This window comes from Ursus americanus, chromosome 19 (genome assembly GCF_024610735.1).
Source record: "Ursus americanus isolate L20-20 chromosome 19, mUrsAme1.1.p, whole genome shotgun sequence".
Classification (NCBI taxonomy): domain Eukaryota; kingdom Metazoa; phylum Chordata; class Mammalia; order Carnivora; family Ursidae; genus Ursus; species Ursus americanus.
This window is the reverse complement of record NC_142145.1, coordinates 13,791,716-13,815,678: the sequence shown is the minus strand read 5'-3', so window position 1 is coordinate 13,815,678 and position 23,963 is coordinate 13,791,716. Positions and strand designations below refer to the sequence as shown.

The following is a 23,963-nucleotide window of genomic DNA, read 5'->3' as shown; positions in this document are numbered from 1 at the left end:
CTCTTATATTTTCCGTGAATTTAGAAAAAAAAAATGCTGTTGCTAAAGCTATGACACAATCCTAGGATCCTTTCAATTGCAAGACACATTCTCATGTCAGAGATGTTAATATGTCAAAAGATATTTATCTTGGAATTACCAAAAATATGCTATATAATAGAGCAATTAATCCAAATTAATAAAGTTATTATAAAAAAGAAATTTCATAACAGATTTACCAACTCAGGGGTATTTCCAACAAAGACCAAGAATTTTAACATGATATTTGCTCCTACAGAGTGGGATCCAGGAACATTCACTTCTGCCAAAGTAGTCATGATTATAGGTGAATTCTGTCAAAGCTACCTATGGGCTTTAGTGTAAAGCCAGTCAGTGTACCATTTAAAATGAAATATACATTCCTATGTCTTGACAGGACATTTGACAAAATATTTCTTCTCTTTTTATATGTTCTCCATTATTCTCCAAGAATAAACTAACATCTTTTAAGTGTTGTTCTATTTTTATTTTAGAGTGTTCTTAGCATTACTTTTATTACCCCAGCTTTGTTTGGAGGAAATTTTTTGAGAAGACTCCTATAAGTTTTCTTTTGTCAGTGTTCTGGATGTGTTTTTTAATTTTTTGTTAAAAAAACAAGTAGTTTCCATGCTTATATACAAAACAGCTGTCACTTTACAGAATATGACATTATATATTCTCTAATTTTCACAACTCTATTAGATATTATCTCTACAGATGAAAAACAGACAGAAGCTATATTACTGAAAATTGCATATCTAGTATACAGTATAACTGGGAATTGACTCGATTTTGAAACCTCAAGTTCAAAATTCTTTTTGCCACATCAAAGCCAGCAATCAAGGTGAAGTCTACTTTCCCTGGCACGTCATCTGAAGTCTTAAACTGGCTATTCTTCACATAAACATACCCAGAGGCTGCTTTCACTTCAAAGATTACGCTTCTCCCAACAAGAACAACACAGAATCTCAGTACAAAGGGGGCCATTTATAGCTCAGCTTTTTGGTCAATATGGATGCTTCTTATATCTCCTTAACCTCTGCTCTCTTGGCATCTTTGGGCTGCCTCCAGCTGACCTTTTGGCTATTTCATACCTTTTAGAGAATATATTTCCGTGTAATATTTTAAACAGAGAACTTTCTTCTCAGCTGGCAGGCATTGAGCAATGTAAATGTGATGGCATTTTAAGAACAATATCATTAAATACAACCGTAAGACCCATTTGGTGTATCATTAGTATAACATGGTGTTGAAAACCTGTAACTGACCTGAAATAGATGTAACAGCAGCTCTTCGTTTATAAAATGATCTTTTCTTTTTATGAGAGATGTTACAACACTCAGGGATAGCAGGAGAACCAGCAAGCCAGCACCCATTCTGGTTTAAAACACAAATCACAATTTCAAATTTTCTTAAGATATTTATTGAACACATATATAAAAATAGTTAGAACACATATATAAAATAGATAGAACACATATATAAAATAGATACTTTAATGTAGACTCTATCAGTCATTCGGTTTTATCAAGATGAAGGAGCAAAATAGATACACTGGTATAACAGGAATAAAAATCACAGGATGAAGATGCAGTAGGGGGACACCTGGGTGGCTCAGATAGTTTAGCGTCTCCCTTCAGCTCAGGTCATGATCCCAGGGTCCTGGGATCAAGTCCTGCATTGGGCTCCTTGCTCAGCGGACTCCATGAACCAGGAGTCAAAATAAAGAAGTTGCAAATATAGCTAACTAGAACACCAGCACAAACTTAAATCACTGAGGAATTTAAATTAAGCATAGAGGGGGAAAAAACATAATTTTTAAAAATACAAATTAGATTTCTCATGTTTTAACAAGCTTGCTTCTTGAATTCATCTTTAGTAAAATATGCAAGTGGCAAATTTCTATGGAGATTATTTATATAATCTCTTCTCCTTTTAGTATATAAATTCTACTCAACTATGTTAACACTGCTTGAGCAGGAGAGAAAGGCAGAGACTGACCAAAAGTGGAGAAAGGGGCTTTGTAAAGACAATAGGAGAGTTCACACAGAAATATGAGGCAAGAAATAAACGAAAATATTTGAATTCATTTTCCTACCTACTATTATAGTTTATGACAGATACAAAATGTTTTTACTTAGTAACACTAATAAATTATGGCTTAGAAGAATGGTCTTAGAATTCAATACAATTATTTTAGGCTCTGCTAATAAACTGACTTTCTGGAATAATTCCTGACTTATTCCATACTAGTACTTCACAGAAAAAAGATAATGTGTTCACTGAAAATCAACACATACTTTAAAAAATATCATTTAGTTAATATTCCTTCAGTTAAAAAAGATATACCCTTGTCAATTAAAGATTAGGTTAAAATGCTAAAAAAGCTGCTTATACAGAGTTCAAAACAAAGTAACAAAGATGATTGCATGATTAGAAAATGAGAGGAAATGTTACACGAAATACAGATCATTTAGCTTGCCAAACACACACATACACACGCACATGCACACACACACAGCCAGCCAGTGAATTTCTTGATAATAATTTAGAAGTAAAGTCAAAATAAAAAGGTAATCAATTATTTTACAGATTTATTCGGGATATATTGAGAAGAAATAAATGTGACAGCCGCATGGAGAATTAGGTAAGGTATATAGAATTTTCTAACAGTTTAAGTGATCAGATAGCGTAAAGTTGTCAAGGTACAGAGTTTTCTCCCCTAGAGATCATTACATGCTGATTAGAATAGAAGAGAATTTCATTATTCTAAGACATTTAAAGTGTGGACATGCACAAAGACAAAGATTACATCAATAGCCTTTAGATATTTTCATTTTTGGCAAACAACATTTTTTCATATGAAACCTTTACTGATTCCTCAATACACAAAAGCTTCTAGACTTTTTTTTTAATTTGGCATTTTAAGTTATCACTGTTTGGCCCAATTTCATTTTTTTGAAGGCCCAGAAGCATCGCCAAGGAGCTTTAATGCTCCCCAGAGCCTGAGCCAATATTTATGACTAATTGTTTGATATTAGTATTTTAACTTTAAGTTTATTCACTAGTTCGTTTTGAAACTCATGACCAAGATTAGGTTCATATTTCACAGTGCTGATTGAGAAAAACAATTACATCGAAAAGAAAATAAGTTAAATATTGTTCATACACTAGAAAGATATCTGGCTTTCGTCCTACAACAGGCATCAGTGGGAACACTGCCAGGAGCAAAGAGAAGAAAATCCAACTCAGTGAGATGCTCTAAAATAAATAAAAAAGTTACCTTTAGACAAGTATGGTAAAGAAAATTGTCTTTAGTGTTTCACAGACTGCGCAGCTGTGAAGACTACATGCAAAGCCTTAGAGCTATTTAAATTGTAATATAGTTCCTCTTGGTGGTGGATCTGTCATGTAATAGGTACTGTATTAGGTATAGTATGAGCATTATCTGATTAAATTCTCACAATAACTTCATGAGGTAGGTTATACTACTCACAGTATTTCAGATGAGGAAATGGAGCTCAGAGATGTTAAAGTACCAGTGATACCAGTTCTACGACCAGTAAATGAAACAGCCAGGATTTAAACCAGGGTCATATTTCATAGCAAGGGCTTCAATCAACTTATATTATACCATATGCTGATGACATCTATAAGAAAGCTGGCCTGCAAGTGACTGAACTCAGGAGGGAAGGAGGTAAAAATACTTTTGCAATTAGATTAAGACAAAAAATTATCAATAACCCCATTAATTGGAGAATCTTATAAGATCTCATAGGGTGGAAAGAAGATATTTCTATCCTCCTGGTTCATTCATTAAAAAGTATCAAAGTGCAAACATGAGCCAATTCTCAGGGCTAGGAGAAAGATGACTCTTCTGACTTGAGTTCAGAGCACTGCTTCCTAAGCCACTGCACTGCTCTAGACAATACCATCCTTCAGATATCTGAGGCTAATGGAATCTAGGAAGTGATTTAGAGAAGGACATACCAGTTCTGCCTCAGAGTATTTCAATCACGGCATGACCAAATTCATTTTGATATGAAAGTCTATGTGAATCACTTAAAGGTAACCTCAGTCCTCCTGTCAAAAGGACCAGGCTCTTTATGTAAGAATACATTCTACCCTTTTCTTTAAAAATGAACAATTCTCTGAGTTAAGCACACATCAAAACAAAGTAGTTACTAATCTGTCCAATGTCAAAACAAGTACTTGTACCTTTGCTCGAGTCCATAGCTGAGTGATAAATGGCCAACACGCAAATGCAATAAGTCCAGCTGTGAGCATGTAGCGGTAGAAAAAACTGAGAACCTAGCAATGTAATCCAAAGAAGAAATGAAAAATGAGGTCATTTAAAAGGAGTTACATATGTATGAAAGAGATCCGAAAATGCTGGAATGCAGTAAATTACTCACTAATACTTCAATTCCCAGGGTAAAGACGAACAGGTATCCAGCCAACTGACTTGGAGGAAAGGTCAACAGTGATATAACAAAGTCTTGAATGACTTGAAACCTGTTTGACAAGATTATTTATAAAAAGGTTATTTATACTGTATATTGAACAAAAAATTTAGGTAACATATGGTAAAAAATAAAAACTGCGCAAACCCAGAAATCAGGGACTTTTCAATTCATAGGTTACTCAAAAACTAATATAATCTCTAACAGATTTCTTTCAATGGCTTCACTTACCTAAATCATTTTTTTGAAAGCTAGAAGTATTTTAGGAAAAAGTGTAATTTCTGAATTTGATAATGATCACAAAAATTTGTTTTAAAAATAAACATTAATGATAAATAAATATTTGATCTTAGGTTAAACATGAGTACATACAATTACAGATACATGATCAGAAATAAGATGCAATGAACACAAATGGATAAAAACGGGAAAAAATTTTAAATTCACCAAGGTTATATTGAAATCTCAACTGTCTTAATAAAATAAGCATAGGTTTTCCTAATCTAGGTAGAGAAAATCTTAATTGCACTTTTTCACTGAACTAGATAACCTTCTCCAAACCCAATTTAAGATGTCGCTAATTGTACACTCATTGTAATTAAATGTAAATCTATAACCATTAAAAATGTATTACATACTTGAGTACTTTTTACATTTCATCACTGGAAAAAGTCTCTTCAGCATTTGTAGTGATTAAGTAGGTAATTATAAAAGGTCAGTATCATTTGGTTTATGATCTTTTCTTGACTGAAAACAATGGCCACATAATGTTATTAAAACTACTAAGGTACCATGTAGGAAAGTAAAGATAACACCAGTCCAAAGGAGAATGCTTCTTTTATTCTCAACAGTGAACAAACATAGGAAAACGAGATAATTTTGTAAATCATTTAGAAGATTTTATAAAAAAAGTGAATTTTTATGTTTTATTTTCTATATAATCTATCAAAAAGATAAAGATAGAACACAAAGTACATTCAAAATCACATTTCCTTTTAAAGTTTAAATACATACGTCATCTTCATAATTGGGATATTTAATGATTCAGGAGAGGTTCTGTAGTAGAATAGAATTTTCTGCAAGGATAAAACTTTCATTCTAAAATTTTTTTTTTTAAGATTTTATTTATTTATTTGACATAGAGAGAGCCAGTGAGAGAGGGAACACAAGCAGGGGGAGTGGGAGAGGAAGAAGCAGGCTCCTAGCAGAGAAGCCTGATGTGGGGCTCGATCCCAGAACGCCAGGATCACACCCTGAGCCGAAGGCAGATGCCTAACGACTGCGCCACTCAGGCGCCCCTAAAAACTTTTACACCAGAGTTAATGACATGAGAAAAAAAAAATCTGATTTAAGTACATATATCCAGCAATCCCATCCCTTTCAAATGGAGAAGCAACACTATGTCCTTTTGTTAGTGTCTTTTTGTCTTATACTTTTAAATGTTAATATTTTAAACATTTTAATATTAATTTTTATTTTTGACATTTTAATATGTTAATATTTTTAAATGTGTAATCTTTTAAAGGATAGAAGTTGCAGTCAAAGCTGGAGTTAACAAAAATTAGAATAAAAATACACATTGTGTCATGACAAACATGCTGGCCAACCCTGAAAATACCCTTAAGTCTGGACTCTTATTCCTTGGTCTGCTTTTGGGGTCTGGTTTGCTCAGAGGATACTTGGATACCAAAGACTAAATTTAAATTCTAGATTACTGGTGCAAATCTAGAGGTCAACAAGCTGTGCAACATGAGCCTCGCTGCTAATGAACGTGAACCACTCCAATATTTGAGTGATTTTAAAGTGCTTAAAACTCGCCTGAGAGCTCTACCTCTGATGTTTTCTTTTTTCTTTCCTTTTTTTTTTAAGATTTTTTCTATTTATTTGACAGAGAGAGAGACAGTGAGAGAGGGAACACAAGCAGTGGGAGTAGGAGAGGGAGAAGCAGGCTTCCTGCTGCACAGGGAGCCCGATGCGGGGCTTGATCCCAGGACTCTGGGATCGTGACCTGAGCTGAAGACAGATGCTTAACCAACTGAGCCACCCAGGCACCCCTGATGTTTTCAACAATGGTAAGAATCCATTTTACTTCCAGCTTGTGAGGAGGCACTTAATGGAAGAAACCACGGCACATGTGAATAATATCCACCACTCTCTGTATGTACACATTACTAGCCTGGATTTAATTACAAAGTTCCATTTATCTAGGCTTACATGATAGCTATGAAAGAAGGGCAAAAAAGTGTGGAAAGACAACATGTACATTTCCTTGTGAAACACGAAGATACATTGGAATCTCAGATGATGAGACAAATTCAAAATATAAGTTACTCCTGGCATAGTAACATCAATATTATTCTATTTGTAGTCCAGATTTTTCTTATTTATAAAGCATACACAAAGAAGGGAACAGGTCAATACTACCCCAGGGCAATAAAAATGAAGTCAAAAGGGAAAGGCAAAACAAAAAGGATGTTTATATGCAACATTTGTACTGCTATAAATGAAGTGAGAGGGCTGAGATTGGAGGGTATATTATAAATACCTTTGATGATTTATGCTATAGAAATCTAACGCACTTTAAATACAAATTAAACTGTCAATGAAGTGTAAAATAAGACAGCAAGGTGTGTTACTTACTCTCTTAGCACAGCATACCATATTGGCATTGGCAACAAACAATATACGTAGTAAGTCCAGGGACAGTCTTGAATCAGCAGGAAAAATGCTACTAAAACACCAATAGCTATAAAACTACATGGCAGAAGGTGGCTTGGTTTCTGAAAATCAAACAGAACATTGAAATACTTCTAAATTGATGCTAATTGATAGGTTTTTAAAAGATATTTTATAAAGTGACGAGACATATTACTATTTTCTTTCAATGGTTCCACACAACTACCTGATTAATTGAAGAACTGCATTTAAAAAAAGTCCTGTCATTGGAGAAATATCATTACAGAGTAAAAAGCTGGATATCCTGGCATTGTTGCAACTAGGCAATTCTCAATTTAAAAGTGACAATGTTCCTCAAGTTTGTTTGCAAGTAACTTGTTTGGAACTCTGAACATATTTCTCCTTAGTAACAATCTTATAAATGTTGATTGAGCTCCCTGACCAGCTCACAAAAGCCCATTTAATGCACAATAAACTGTGGGACTTAATCTTCCTTTGGAACAATGCTTCTATCTATTCAAACTCCAACTTGACATGCTGCCCACGCTCCTCTCTCCATTGCCCAACCACAGTGTGTTCATTCAGTCCTATCTTCTCTTCCCAACCACCTGCCAAAGAAGAAAGGAGTTCCTCAATGTAAGCCACGAGTGATGGCCTCCATGCGCTCTGCAGGCCCATGGGTGCTCTGGGCCAGGAGTGATGAAGCAAGCTTCAGGGACAGACATTTTCAGTAATTGGAAAAAGAACACACCTTTGGAAAGCTGTGATGCTAAGAACAGCACCAGAGGAAAAAACCAGGAATGGAGGGATAATATGGCATTCTCTTTTGTCTGTTCCTTGTTTTGTCTATGTTTTCATCTCACTTTGCTAGCCAAAGCTAAATAAGGTGAGAATTAAGAATTACTCACTGGAGTAGAGGAATTGCAGGGGAGGGAGACAAGAGATTTTTTTCCTCTTTATAACTCTTCCTTATAGGCATAATATGTCACCAGAAAGGAAGTAAGAAACAAGGATAAACTAGGACATAGTTGTAAAAAGGAAGGTGAAATACAGCAATGTGATTAAGAGTTTAGAATTACACAGATCAGAACTCAAAATCTGGCTCAGTCACTTGCTCTATGTGCAACGATATACAACCATGAGCAAAGTACAAAACTGCAGTGAGACTTAATTTCATCCCATTTATAAAATGGGAATAATAATTCCATATCTACTTATCAAGGTTGGTAATGTTTAAATTAGATTATGCAGAGCTTAACAAAAAGCCTGGAATGTCATTAATGCCTACTAAACAACAGCTGCTATTGTTACCGTCATTTCTCCTCCCCCACTTCTTTGCATTAGTCCCAGCAGGCACTACAGAAACCTCTAAGTGAATAGCACTGGCAATGGAAATGTGTGAGACAGCAAGGGAGGTCCCATAACAAGCTGCAAATCTCAAATAGATGGGGAGAGCTGGAGTCTATAAGCTGAAGATGGCCGAGGCATGTATTCATTTTAAGAGGTGAGACTGTTTCACATCATTTTGAGAATAGTAAAATAATAACAAAAGAAGTTGAAAAGAGTATCTAAAAGAAATTCCAGGGATTTTCTAGAGTCAATATAATATGGTACAATAATCTAATCCTTTGATACCTAAAATAGACCTTACCAATGACATCCACTTGTAGGAAATGAAGTCATACAGAATTCAGTTCAGCTGAAGTAGAGATTGAAAGGCTTTTAAATAATAAGAGTGGGGGGCATTTTCCACTTTATCATAAGTTGACTCCCCATTGCCCCCTGGCCCCTCAAAAAAACACATGATAACGAGCCATCCTGGTGCATTATGATCACTCCTTCATCCAACAAACATTTATTAAGTTAAACACTCTATGCTGTGCTCCGTACTAGGTGATGGCCTTCAAGGAGTTCAAACCATACAGGTCAAGATGGAATCATGAAACTTGGTTTAAGGGATTAATATTTTGGGATTTTTATTAGGTAATAAGAAAATAAAGCAAAGCATGTGGCAAAATAAGGATATTTAGTTCTAAAGCAAGTAACACTTGAACTTGCAAAAAAGCAGAGGAGAAGAGTATGTAGAAGTTACATGCAGAATACAAGTAAGAGGAGCTGTAGCAAATTACATTTAAAGAAAAGAAGATATTCACTGCCTGTAATGGTGATAAATTAAAAACGACCTGTATAATCTGGGTGACACTGTCATGTAGAAGGGACACCAATTTTGGAGTCAGACCTAAATTTAATTCCAATGCTGTCCTTCTAGTTGCTCGTTAATTTGACTAACCCATTTAGCTTGTCTAAAGCTCTGTTTCCTCACCTGGCAATGAGGATAATATTTCTTGCAAGCCCATCGCTCCCTCCCCTGCAGGCCCTCTACATTCTAGCCGCATCAGTGACCTGCAGCTCTTGCAAGAAGCCATGCTACCTCCCTCCTCACCTGGCACATGCTGCTCTCGCTGTGCATGGCCTCCCTGTTTTCTACTTGGCTATCCTAGTCACCCTTTAAGACTTCACTTTGGGGGCACCTGGGGGCTCAGTTGGTTAAGTGTCTGCCTTCAGTTCAGGTCATGATCTCAGTGTCCTGGGATTGAGCCCCACATCAGGCTCCCTGCTCAGCGGGGAGCCTGCTTCTCCCTCTCCCTTCCCCCCGCCCCGCTTGTGCTCTCTCTCTCTGATAAATAAATAAAATCTTAAAAAAAAAAAAAAAAGACTTCACTTTGGCAACAACGTCCCCTGTGAAGCTTCCCTACACCCCGACTGCAAGCATCACGTTCTAATACATGCACAGCTGGGCTTCATCTGACCTCCTAACTGCTCTCCAAACCTCCCTTTAGTTAAGGCTATGGACCACTGGCATTTTATTCTTTCTTCAGAGCTGTTCAGACTGCATCACTTCACTAGGTTATAAACACTTACCCGAAGAGGAATCAGAATGTTTTTGCAAACAGAACCAAAGGGTTCAAAATATTTTTGATAACCTTAACTGCAACAGTCAGTTTTGTGTGTCAACTTGGCAAGGCGACCATCCCCAGTTCTTCAAACACTGATTTAGGTGATGCTGTGAATGTATCCTGTAGATGTGATTAAAGTCCATAATCAGCTGACTTTACGTAAGGGAGATTATCCTAAGTAATTGGGGTGGGCCTCTTCAATCAGTTGAAAAGCTTTAAGAGCACAACGGTGGCTTCCCTATAGAAGAAAGTGCAACCCAGTGTGGCTTCAGCTCCTGCCTGCAGCTCCAGTCTGCCCCATCTGAGGGCCTGACCCACAGATTTAGGACTTGCCTAACTAGCCCCCACAATTACATAAGCCAATTCCTTACACTAAATATCCTAATATATATATCCCGCTGGTTCTTTCACTCTGGTTTAACTCTAATGAATGCACCAACTCCTCACTAATGGTTTAAAATCTATAGTCCACCATTTGAGGCCTTTGATTATTTCAGCCTAATCTATACTGTTAGTATAATCTTTTATTAGTCCCTTGAACAAACCTTCCACATTCTGCCCAAATTGAACTATTTATTTTGAAAGCAGTATGGTATAGAAAGAGCCTGAATTTAAGTATCAGTAAATATTGTTATTTCATACCAGTGTGTCCTTAAAGAAAACATATATCTCTCCGAGCCTAAATTCCCCCACCTGTATTTACAAGAACCACAACCACCAAATTTACAGTAGTGTTAAGCTTAATTGAATAACACATGCAAAGTACCCAGGATAGTCCTGGGATAGTACGGCTCAGTAAGTGTTACTTATTATCCCAGCATAATAATACATTTTCCCAAATCTGCCTCTGTTTATATCATTCGATTTGCTTCCATTCTCATCCTCTTCCTATAGTTGTTAAATTTCCATCAAGACTTACTTTTTGCTGTTATCAACACCCTCGCTAAAGTGAGCTCCCCTCTATTTAAAATATGATAGTCTTTGTATCACAGTCAAACAACATATATTAAAGTTGTTAAGTGTTACAGCTGTCTTTTGCAATGTCATGTAGTATAGCAACCTACATCTGATCAAGTGATTATGTGTGTACACCTCTTACCTACTTTACTTAATTCCAGGCTCCTTGAGGGCAGAATCTGGATTTTGTATTTCTTTGGCCAGCCTAGGCAGCAGCTAGCATTACACTGTACACTCAAACATTCACTGCATTATCAGATAAATGAATAAAGGAGAACTATCAGCCACGAAATTGTGTTGATTCATCAATCTAAAGACTTCATATCTTTTCTCAACCACCCAAATATCAAGGTAAACATGAAAAAGCAGTGTCTGGCCCAAGACTGTTCTGGATTCAAATCTCAATTCCTCCACATCCTAGCTCAGTGGCCTTTTGCAAAATACTTAAACAGTTCTGGCTTCCTCTTTTCTAAAATGAAATTATAATGCCTACTTTCAGCATTGTTAGGAGTTTAAAATGACAAAATAAATTTCAAGTATTCAGCAGAATGCCATTGCTAAAACATGGTTGGTTCTGTTTCTTTTGCTACCATGTCAAAAGTTATTCCTGTTCTCATCAATTTTACATACATTCAAATTATAAAAATTACTAGAGGGAAATTATTTAAGATGCACTAAAGCACTATAAAAAATTGGAATAAACACTACTGTTCTTCCTTCCCTCATTACAGAAAAATAAAAAATTGGAAAAAGTTACTACAGGAAATATTTGCAGACTGTTAGTATAACAATATATCATCCAGATATATTACTTTGTAGAGGATTTGGACATGGTAATAATCATTAGAATGAAGTAACGAAAATGGAAATGGCATATTCTCCCTAATAAATGATAATTAGCAATATATTTTAAAAGAATAAAGTGTTTTAATGTAGTAAAACCATATATGTACTTTTAGATTTACTCAGTTATATGAAGTACTAGTAAAGGTTTTTGGGGTCTTTTTGCATCAAAAATGCAGTAAACTAGGGACTAATTCTTAAAATGAGGATAAATAGAAAGTTCTGAGAATCTGCATTAAGAATTTCAGAAAATTGAAAGAAAGTAAGAATAGTTCCAGAAAAGCACATACATATTTAAAAAGGGACATTGTGAGTAAGTGATTTTATCACTTTCTAGCTCCTAAACTTTTTTTTTTTAAAAGCTTTTATGTTTTATTTTATTTTTTAAAGATTTTATTTATTTATTCGACAGAGATAGAGACAGCCAGCGAGAGAGGGAACACAAGCAGGGGTAGTGGGAGAGGAAGAAGCAGGCTCATAGCAGAAGAGCCTGATGTGGGGCTCGATCCCAGATCGCCGGGATCACGCCCTGAGCCGAAGGCAGACGCTCAACCGCTGTGCCACCCAGGCGCCCCTCTAGCTCCTAAACTTTTAGTATCAGATAGAGTTAAATATATTGCTTTGAAGTAGTTTTCTGACCACCTGTACTAGAAAGATATGGGATGTTTATAACATGCTAAATAATTATTAAAAGGAATAGAAAATCAACAGTTAATGCCAAAGGAGAATTTAAATTATACAGCTATCTTTATAGCTCTTAAGTTACAGGGCCATTATTAATATACCTTTTCCCCAACCAGAGAAATAAAGATAACTGAGGAAAAAAAAAAAGACCCAATACAACAAAAGCAAATGAAAGGTAAGAATTAGCTTAGTACAACTTTGTATGCACATTGTATGAACTCATTACAGCTGATTTGATTCAATTTCTTTCCCCGGTCCTAGTGATTTTACACCATTATCTGAATCTTCATTGTATTTTTTTGAACATACCTTAACTTCTTTGCTGACACCTCTAGTAAGGTTGGAATGAGACTTGATGATCAACAAAGCAGCGTATGATGTCCATCCCACAAAACCAAGAACAACATTGATGCCCAAGAAGAATCTGTCGTAAGTGTGATAATAGGACAAGCCTTTCAATGCAAGATGAATCAGCTCCTTGCAAAGGGAGACCTATGGAGGAAGGAAAACATAACTTGCCACATGGAAGAATCAGAAACCCAAGATTTAAAGGCAGGACAATTGTTTTTTGTTTGTTTGTTTTCAAGATTTTATTTATTTATTTGACAGAAAGAGAGGCAGTGAGAGAGGGAACACAAGCAGAGGGAGTGGGAGAGGGAGAAACAGGCTTCCTGCTGAGCAGGGAGCCTGATGTGGGGCTTGATCCCAGAACGCTAGGATCATGACCTGGGCCAAAGGCAGACACTTAACGACTGAGCCACCCAGGTGCCCACAGGCAGGACAATTGTTAAAATTGGAGTGCATAACTGTAAATGATGGATCAAGAAAAGATTTTAATTATTCAAGGATCTTCTTGCAAAGTACAAGAAAAATTTCTGAATAGAATGAATTTTGAATCTTGATAAGGAAGGGTGTTTTAAATGCAAACTATGATATGTGTAGTGATTTAAAATGATTCATTCTGTGGAAATATCTACAGATGACATACAAAAGAAAGAACTGAAGTCTAATATTGGTCCCAAATAGCAGAGATATCCACATTTGTATCATTTTTTATTTTCTCAAACCAGATTACCCACGTCAGTTATAAAGCATCCTTAAAACAGAAAAACAAGAGCTGTTTTAAAACCGTAACAAAAATAAGCATTAGAAATGCATGGTATTTTGCTTAGACAATTTGAGAAACTGAAAATAGAATTCTCTTTTTTTAAAATTATGACCATTTAACAAAAAGAAAATTAGTGGAAAACATAGTGGGGTAGTTGTTGAGAAGATCTGAAGCTTCATTAGACTTTGATAGTGTGTAGATAGTGTCAAATGTACAAATATGCCATGTTCTAAAATGTTGTACACTTAGGTAGGGTTACAGAAAATTAGAATATACTTTCTCATTATATAAAAAGGCAACTGTTCATTTCCATGCTAACCTAAAGAGTTTACCTGTGATGATATCTGAAATAACAGAAGCATGTCCATGGCTAAAGCAGCTACTTAGAAAATTCAATCCTTGCTTAAGGGTTCAGGAAAGCTCCCTGGCTTTTGCTCTCCATAAGGTATCTTGACCCTCCCCACACCCAAAATGACGACTAGCTGTTTATATACATAAGGCCTGCATACTTACTGCTTCATCATACTTTCTCTGTTTTATATAAGATCTTGCTTTTCTTAAAATGTTTAGCTGTTTAGATTCAGAAAGCAACCTAAAAAAGAAAAGGTTATGTTTAAAATGTTTCCTCATTTCAATGATTTTTTTTCTTTTTCTTCTTAATTGAAAAATAAAAAGATGGTGCAAGTTGAGAAAATAAAGAAATGAAACGACACAAAACAGAACAAGGAAAGAAAGAAACCTAAAGCTAACTGTATTATTGCTTGTTACCTGAACTCTCCCAAAAAACAGCTTTAGTTAAATTTGGTTTTCTTGATTCAGAGTTTCAACTCCAAACTACACTTATAAGAGTCATATGAGCTATCATTTTGAAGAAATGGAATACTCTAGTTAACAAAGAAATTCTGACTAAATCAATGTAATCAATGGAACAGCAAATTAGTGGCGTGAGTTTCACTGCTCAGTAGTCTTGTGCTCATCTGCACACAACAGACAAGGCAAATCCATTATGGCTCTTTGTTCCCCTGAGCTAGACAGGGCCTGAGAACTGTCATGATCAAAAAACTCCAAGCAATCAAAACCAACAATCAAAGAGAGTGAATAATTTGAACCTCTCTGCCATTCTGTTACTACACCAATACCTTTTCTGGTTCCCTTACCTTGCATTTCTCTGTCGTTTCCCTGTCCTTATTTTACCACAGTAGAAACCTTAAATACATAAGGGAAATACTCCCAAAATTGCACCAACTGGAAATAAATCTAAAGGCATTAAGTTTATGGAATGTAAAAATTGAGGAAATATAACCAGAACTCAATTACCTGACTGAAATAAGCAAATATACTCAAACACAAAATTGAATGTACACTGCTTAACTAAAACTTATAAAGTGAATACCTTCAAACTTAAAAAAGTACAAAAAAAGTTATTTCAGGCTTTATTAGGGTTAGATCATGTGAAATTGATATTTTTCTATGTCAAAAACTACTAAATTGGGGCGCCTGGGTGGCTCAGTCATTAAGCATCTGCCTTCGGCTCAGGTCATGATCCCAGGGTCCTGGGATCGAGCCCTGCATTGGCTCCCTGCTCTGCTGGGAGCCTGCTTCTTCCTCTCTCACTCCCCTTGCTTGTGTTCCCTCTCTCTCTGGCTGTGTCTATCTCTGTCAAATAAATAAATAAAATCTTTAAAAAAAACCCAACAAACTCCTAAATTAAATATTGACAATTTCACATGGTTCAACATAATAGAATCACTTTCTTCTTTCTACTTTGTTCCAGCAATCTCTGAAGAGATAATAAGATGGAGACTTGTAGGAAGTAAATCTTTTAAGCAATGTTATTAATTTGGATGAGGTCACAGACTTCTTTCTGAACCTGATACTCTGTCCAGAAAATGCACATAATCTTACCTACAATTTCAGAAAATTCATGAACCCCAGAAGCTCATCTCTGGAGACCTATAAGTGCCCCTGTTTGAGAATCTGTGCTATTCCAAGGACCCCCAGATCTTTCAACTCAGAGGAATCCAATCACTATTTCAGACTGCAGGAAAAGTCTCCAACTCTGGACTCAAGGGGATTTGGAGGAAAAAGATAACAGGAAGTGAGAAAGCATGAAAGAAAAATATTACTTTAAAATGTTGCCACGATCCAGTTCTTTGTCCTTCAGATACCACAGATTTTGGAGTATTTTCCTATAAGTCTTAGAACTGGAATTACTAGACAGAGGGCACCAGAATTATTTGAAAGTTATATCTAAGTCAAATTTTCTAAATTTCCATAAAACTCTTCTAGTTGATCTTCCACCCTCCCTTGATCCAGCTTCCTAAAATACGGGTTCCATCTTTTAACTTACTTTAAATTGATATGGGCATCTTATTGTCTACTTTATCAATTTTAAACTTCCTGGACTATCGATGACCATCTCTTTCTATCCTTCTTAATTTCCCATTATTTCAAATGTATACCATCAGCTATAAAACGGTTATACACTTCATTCTTCACCTGTCTTGTATTCACATAGGAGTTCTTGTTCATAAAGATCCTCCCTTATCTGTTTCCCAGATCAAATCTTCATCTTCCTTTATGGTCCTCTCCAAATCCTACCTCACACCACAGGCACTTTAGTGTGGTCCTATATCAATTCATTTCTCTTCAATTAAATTTTAATCTCCACGTAGGCCATTAATTATTTCTATTAAAAGTCAAAATAATACTTAGCAAAGTACCAGGCATATAAAATAAATCATAAATCTTAATTGATTAAAATGCTATCAAAAGTGTAGGGAAAAAAGTAAGAGACTATACATTGCCATTCTTAAAGCACCTAATTATTTGTTAAACTAATTAAAAGATGAAAAGAAAGCTTGTCTGGAACAAAATTACTTAGGCTAATTTCATACATATTCTTAAGGAACTCAAGAATGAAAGAAGAAATATTTTTAAAGAGAAATATTTATATTATATTATGTTAATTACATTTTATTATATTACATATGAAATATTATGTTATATATGGAATACTTAGGTAAAGAAACCAGTGTCAGGCTAATTTACATTTTTCCTAAAAGTACTATTTATAAATCTTGGGACATACTAAAGGTTTGGAACATGTCTGGAGTTAATTAAAATATTCCATACAAATCTCACTGTAGTATTAGGACATTAAAGACTCTTACAAACTTGTTCCCCAGTAAAATTTTTTTTAGCTTTCTGTAAATTGAGAAGGGGTACAAAATCAATCTTAGTGTCACCTATTTTAATCATAAAGAAATTTTATGAGAAATGTAAAATCCAAAATATAAGGTACAATATGTTAACTTTTATACAAAACAAATAACAAAACAACAGGGGTTGGCAGGAGAGTAATCAAAGGAATACCATATATAAATTAAAATGAATAAAGAAGATCTACATGGGGATGCCTGGGTGGCTCAGTCAGTTAAGCATCTGCCTTCGGCTCGGGTCATGATCCCAGGGTCCTGGGATCAAGTCCTGCACTGGGCTCTCTGCTTGCTTCTCCCTCTGCTTTCTGGTCCCGCTGCTTGTGCTCTCTCTGACAAATAAATAAAATCTTGAAAAAAAAAAAAAGATGATCACGTGTCAACATAGATAAATCCTGAAAATCATGGTGAATAGAAAAAAGAGATTTATAAAAAATTTGGTAGATTTTAAAAATAGGGATTCAATCACACTATACCATTTTATTTTTTAAGAAAAAGAGATCTCAAGAAATATGGTAAAATGTTAACATTTCTTTTTTTTTTTTTTTTAAGATTTTATTTATTTATTTGACAGAGATAGAGACAGGCAGCGAGAGAGGGAACACAAGCAGGGGGAGTGGGAGAGGAAGAAGCAGGCTCATAGCGGAAGAGCCTGATGTGGGGCTCGATCCCATAACGCCGGGATCACGCCCTGAGCCGAAGGCAGACGCTTAACCGCTGTGCCACCCAGGCGCCCCATGAGATGTTAACATTTCTTAAACTTGTTGTGGGTACAAAGATTTTTGTTATAGTCTCCATTCTTCTTAGCAATGTTTGAAGAGGGATATATATGAAAGATGTACGAGAAACTACAACTTTACCTCCAGGGAAAAAGACTGTAAGGCTAGAACTAACATTTTATTATTGGTTGTATAATTTTTATTGTGTATATGCATTATTTTTTTGTTCATATTTTACTAACGAGGTTTTTTTTAATTTATTTTTTTTGAAGATTTTATTTATTTATGTGACAGAGAGACAGCCAGCGAGAGAGGGAACACAGCAGGGGAGTGGGAGAGGAAGAAGCAGGCTCCGAGTGGAGGAGCCCGATGTGGGACTCGATCCCGGAACGCCGGGATCACGCCCTGAGCCGAAGGCAGATGCTTAACGACTGCACTACCCAGGCGCCCCACGAGGTTTTTTTTTTAAAATAACATGATTAAAACATTAAAGTTTAACCACAGTTTCTGGCTATGCTGGAAAAGCTTGGACATATCAATGCTCCCACCAGGAACAACTAGAAAGCCTGATAGAGTAAAATTAAAAATCACATTGAAGGTGCTGGAGAGCTGCGAGACCATCGAGAATTGAAGAGTTAAGATCCTAGAGAGAAGCAAACCAGAGAAGTAGTACAGCACTCTACAAACTGCAACCATTAGAGCACCTGCCATTTTTATTTTTGGCAAAAGGCTGAGAACTTGGGCATATAGCTGATGCCAGGAGGTAGAGAATCCAACAGAGCCTTTGGCAATCCTATAAGATCCTATATTCGTGGCTGTCAATGCAACTCAGACTTGAGGACCCAAAATAGGAGGCAAATAAGAGAATAATTTACAATTTTCATTCTGGATTAAAAGAAAGAGACATGAATGAAAAACTATCTGGAATTACTTAAACTAATTTAATACAGATTCTGAGATGAAGTCTGAAGAATGAGAGAAGGAACTTTCATAAGTGACAACTTCTTTTCTATTCTATGGAGAATTCTGGTAAAGAAACAAAGGCCAGGTCCTGGTGAGAAGGGGAATGAGCTGGACACCCAGCAAATTCTTTAGCTGTGTAGGACAAGAAGACAAGAAGCTTTGAAGAAAGCCCCTGAACAGGAGGACAGAAGTTTTGGCAGTTTGAAGATACAGAAGAGACAAAATCTGGTGTTCAGGGGCCACAAGAAAGGGCTCTGGATAAAACACGCTTTCCACTGAGATCCCTGGGAGGCTATACTCTAAGAGCAGACACAAAGCAGAGGTAAGGGAAGACCACAAATACAACACAGCCTTGAGTCAGCTACCACTCTGTGCCTGTCAGAAGACAAGGCGAAACCTCTCTGGAGAATGAGATAATCCAGACCTTCCAAAACTTTTAATATACAATGATAAGCATTCATCTAAAAGCAACCAGACTCAACAACAGGACTGAATGAAAAAAGCCAGTAGAAGCACACTCACAGATGATGTGGTTATCGGTGGTGTTATCAGGTATGCTTTAAAATAATTGTGGTTAATATAGTCAATAATAAAAAGCAAGATAGAAAACTGCACCAAAGAACTGGAATTAATTTTTAAAATGAATTGAAATCGTAATTCTACAACTGAAAAAAATGTAATAACTGAGATTCAGGACTTGGTAGCAGCAAACTGGACAAAGGAGGAGAGAGAGTTGGTGTATTAGAAGATAGGTCAGTAGAAAATGTCCTGCCTGAACTCTGAAGAGCAGAAAGAATGAAAAGTACACAAAAGACTATTTAAAAACCCCAAACAACATACAAGCCATTGAGAACAGCCTTAACGTTTATATATGTCATTCGAATCCTGGAGAGGGAGAGAGAGAATTTGGCAGAAGTGATATTTGATGATAATGGCGACAGCATGTTTCCACATAGTAATTTGTATTGAGCTACCCTATGATCCAGCAATTGCACTACTGGGTATTTACCCCAAAGATACAGATGTAGTGAAGAGAAGGGCCATGTGCACCCCAATGTTCATAGCAGCATTGTCCACAATAGCTAACTTGTGGAAGGAGCCGAGATGCCCTTCAACAGATGACTGGATTAAGAAGATGTGGTCCATATATAAAATGGAATATTACTCAGCTATCAAAAAGAACAATTTCTCAACATTTGCTGCAACATGGACGGCACTGGAGGAGATAATGTTAAGTGAAATAAGTCAAGCAGAGAAAGACAATTATCATATGGTTTCTCTCATCTATGGAACATAAGACCTAGGAAGATCAGTAGGAGAAGAAAGGGATAAAGAAAGGTGGGGTAATCAGAAGGGGGGATGAAGCATGAGAGACTATGGACTCTGAGAAACAAACCGAGGGCTTCAGAAGGGAGGGGGGATGGGGGAATGGGATAGGCTGATAATGGGTAGTAAGGAGGGCACGTATTGCATGGTGCACTGGGTGTTATACGCAACTAATGAATCATCGAACTTTACATCAAAAACCAGGGATGTGGGGCGCCTGGGTGGCACAGCGGTTGGGCGTCTGCCTTCGGCTCAGGGCGTGATCCTGGCGTTGTGGGATCAAGCCCCACACCAGGCTCCTGGCGTTGTGGGATCAAGCCCCACACCAGGCTCCTCCGCTGGGAGCCTGCTTCTTCCTCTCTCACTCCCCCTGCTTGTGTTCCCTCTCTCGCTGGCTGTCTCTATCTCTGCCGAATAAATAAATAAAATCTTTAAAAAAAAAAAAAAAACCAGGGATGTACTGTATGGTGCCTAATATATAATAAAAAAATATTATTATAAAAAATTTTTTTCTTTATTAACTATTTTTTTACATTGAAAACATCAAGCTTTAAAAGAATCTACTACCAGCATGTTATGCTTCAGCAAAAAGAAAAAGAGAATGAGTGTTAATTTTGTACATTTCTTTGCTGTGATTGCTACTATTCTCTTTTTTCAGTTATTTGAACACTGTAGAAGATAGTACACCATACAGTGTTATTATTATATATTAAGAATTTTATCATCAATTATTCAGAGTGACTAGTATTTGGAGGAGAAAATCTCCTTAAAATGCTGCCCTTTGAAGTATTTTATCTTCCACATCTTCTCAGATGTTTATTACAAAAATATTTTGCTTGCACTTATATATGATATTTTAGAGATAGCTGGTGATAAAGTTAGCCCATTCTTTTTTAGAACGTCTACTTAGATTAAAGGGAAAATATTTCAAAAAAATAAAGACAAAGAAGGGATAAGTTATTTCTAGAATCTGCATTCCTTTACACTGACCATGGATATAGAATCTTATTTTCATCTTTTAAGTCATAACTGAGTAAATAAACATTTTCTATGTATGAATGTATGTGATATATAAAAGTTACTTTTTTAAAAAGAAGAATTTCAATTTTGAAGGAGAAAATTGCATTCCTAATAAATAATTAGGAAGTCAGATGGGTGAAGTGGTAGAAAGATTCACATTAAAATCAGTATTTAAATTTGATCTAAGACAGGAACTTTAATCCACATCACCTAAAAGAAACAAATATATTAAAAAGAACCAAAGTAGCTTATGCCATTTTGGTAGAAAATATATTAAAATATTTTGTTAAAGTTTAACTGCTCTGAGTTTATGTAGTGACTTTTAAGAGAACAGCTATTTTCGCTTCTATTGGCAAGGTAAAATATTTCCCTCCCATTTGCATTTTCTCCTGAAATACTCCTTAAGAGACCTTTCTTGTTCTTTTCTCATTTCATGTAATTTTTTTCCTTTAAAGTTATTCTGACCTTACTTTGTCCTCTATAGTACACAGTTTTCAAATACAAAATGTATTTCCTCCTTTTTAAGGTACTTTCACATAGTCAAAACTAAGCTTCTCCTAGCCATGTAGCACCACCTGCTGGTCATCCCTTGGCATAGCACAAGGTTTGAGTTCCTTTGTTGAGTTCTACTTGTCAGAATAGGTATTTCGTGACTTTTTCTTAGAGGTCTTTAAGATATAAAAGATAAAATATACTTAATTTTTAAAGAACAGGATAATATAGGATATTCAATTACCATATGGATCCACTGGACTCTTTTGCAAGTGTTAGATACGTTAAAGGATCTTAGTAATTATATTTTTCTCACACTTAGAAACATTTTGCTATTTTATCACCCCAGGAATTATTACATTATCCATAAATTATTCAAGCTATACAGGACTAAATAAGACAATGGAAGAACAGTTGAGAGATATAATTAAACTAAAATCTAGGGATGCTGGTGAAATTGATCGTGTTAAGTAAAATCTCAAGACTATGAAACTTCAGATGTCAATATCCTAAATTTTCTCAAATTTAAGAAGGGATGAGTAAATCATGCATTTCTAAGAAGAAAAAGGAAATATGGTACTTATTCAAGAGGGAAGGGCTTCACTGAACAATTGTTTATAACAAGAACTTGAGCTGTTTTGCAAAAAGGATCTGTGACAACTGTATTCTTTCATCTGTTATGATGTTTATATGTCAACATTACTTGATATAGTTTCTAAGTGCATAACGCTGACATTAATTGTATATATAAAGGTGACTGGAAGAAAACAGATGGTGTAAACATGAGTAAATTCACTGGATTAGAGAAAAACAGAGAGTCCCTTGTACTCAGATGGTAAATGGCAATAACTGTTTTTCCCAATATACTGAACATATGTAAGAAAAACAAAAAAGATACTACTCATAATAGAAATAAAATATCCAGGAGTAAATAATGAAAAATGTATATTACGGGGAAAACTATAAAGTTTTACTTAAGGACATAATGGAGGATATAAATAAGTGAATGTTGGATAGTAATACTTGATACTGTAAAAATGTTCATCCTCACCAAATTACTTACCAAAGAATTTTTCATATAACTCAAGACACTGATTCTAATATTTACATGGAAGAATACATGTCTTTATTGATGCCCATTATTTTTATGATCTCATTTGATCATTTGTGCCAGTGATTAAAATACCTATTTATTTTTGTTCTTTTAAAAAATATGTGCTTTAGAGAAAGACAATTATCATATGGTTTCACTCATTTATGGAACATAAGAAATAGGAAGATCGGTAGGAGAAGGAAGGGAAGAATGAAGGGGGGATCAACAGAAGGGGGAATGAACCATGAGAGACTGTGGACTCTGGGAAACAAACTGAGGGCTTCAGAGGGGAGAGGGATGGGGGATTGGGATAGGCCAGTGATGGGTATTAAGGAGGGCACGTATTGCATGGTGCGCTGGGTGTTACACACAAATAATGAATCATGGAACATTACATCAAAAACTAAGGATATACTGTATGGTGACTAACATAAAATAAAAAATTATTATTAAAAAATATGTGCTTTATCAAAGTACTATATGCACATAATTTTAAAAAATCAGAAACAGTACAGAGGGCATAATGACAACCAACAAACCCCTGCCCCACCCTTCTCATCTCTCAGTTCCCCAACCCAAAGACAAAAGCTTTTACACCTATTTTCAGTTATTCTGGTAATTACCTCCATGTTTCTTAATAATATGCTTTTATTACTATTTCTTGACTGGATGACCTGAGGCATTTTCTGTGGACTCCTCACTGACTGTGCCTGTTCTTGCTTCTCCTCTCCCCTCAATACGGTTATATTACTATTTTTACCTCTTCTGTTGGCTACATTGGTCCCTTTATTTATTTTTTAAAGGATTTTATTTATTTATTTGACAGAGAGAAAGAAAAAGAGTACAAGTAGGGGGAGCGGCAGGCAGAGGGAGAGGGAGAAGCAGGCTCCTCACTGAGCAGGGAGCCCAATGCGGAGCTCGATGCCAGGACCCTGAGATCATGACCTGAGCAGAAGGCAGACACTTAACAACCGACTGAGCCACCCAAGTGCCCCTGGTCACTTTATTTTTAAGTAAGCTCTATCCTCAATGTCGGTCTCGAACTCACAACCCCAAGATCAAGAGTCGCACGCTCTACCAACTAAACAAGCTAGATGCCCCTACATTGGTCCCTTTAATAATGTAATACATACACCTCTGTCGTACTTTCTCAACTATATCCAGAATCTCCACATTCCATTTTATGAAGACAATAGCACCACTACTATTCCACTTGTATTTCTTTCCTCCTCTGCCTTCCAACCTGTAGCCTTGTACACTGTTAAGGTATAGGACATTTACACTCTATTCTGTAATCATAATTAAGTCTTCCTTGCTTTGTCTAAGGTTTGACTCTAAAAGCTGAAAACCAGTATTTACTTTATTATGATTATTTAAATATGTTCACTGAGTAGTTAAGTTTTATGCTATTATTAGATTTTCTTGT

The 23,963-nt window shown here is 35.9% G+C and overlaps 1 protein-coding gene across 2 annotated transcripts in view; it reads right to left on the bottom strand.

Annotated features, from left to right (window-relative positions):
- The window catches only part of PIGN (phosphatidylinositol glycan anchor biosynthesis class N), a 111,606-nt gene that overhangs the window by 47,005 nt on the left and 40,638 nt on the right, over positions 1 to 23,963 (bottom strand). For both annotated transcript variants that reach the window (XM_045790217.2, XM_045790218.2), the window contains 7 exons: positions 14,220 to 14,298; positions 12,908 to 13,090; positions 7,122 to 7,261; positions 4,434 to 4,533; positions 4,237 to 4,329; positions 3,188 to 3,279; positions 1,287 to 1,395 (listed from right to left, as the gene is read on the bottom strand). In XM_045790217.2, coding sequence (XP_045646173.2) covers positions 1,287 to 1,395; positions 3,188 to 3,279; positions 4,237 to 4,329; positions 4,434 to 4,533; positions 7,122 to 7,261; positions 12,908 to 13,090; positions 14,220 to 14,298 — 796 coding nt within the window. The remainder of the gene's footprint in view (positions 1 to 1,286; positions 1,396 to 3,187; positions 3,280 to 4,236; positions 4,330 to 4,433; positions 4,534 to 7,121; positions 7,262 to 12,907; positions 13,091 to 14,219; positions 14,299 to 23,963) is intronic.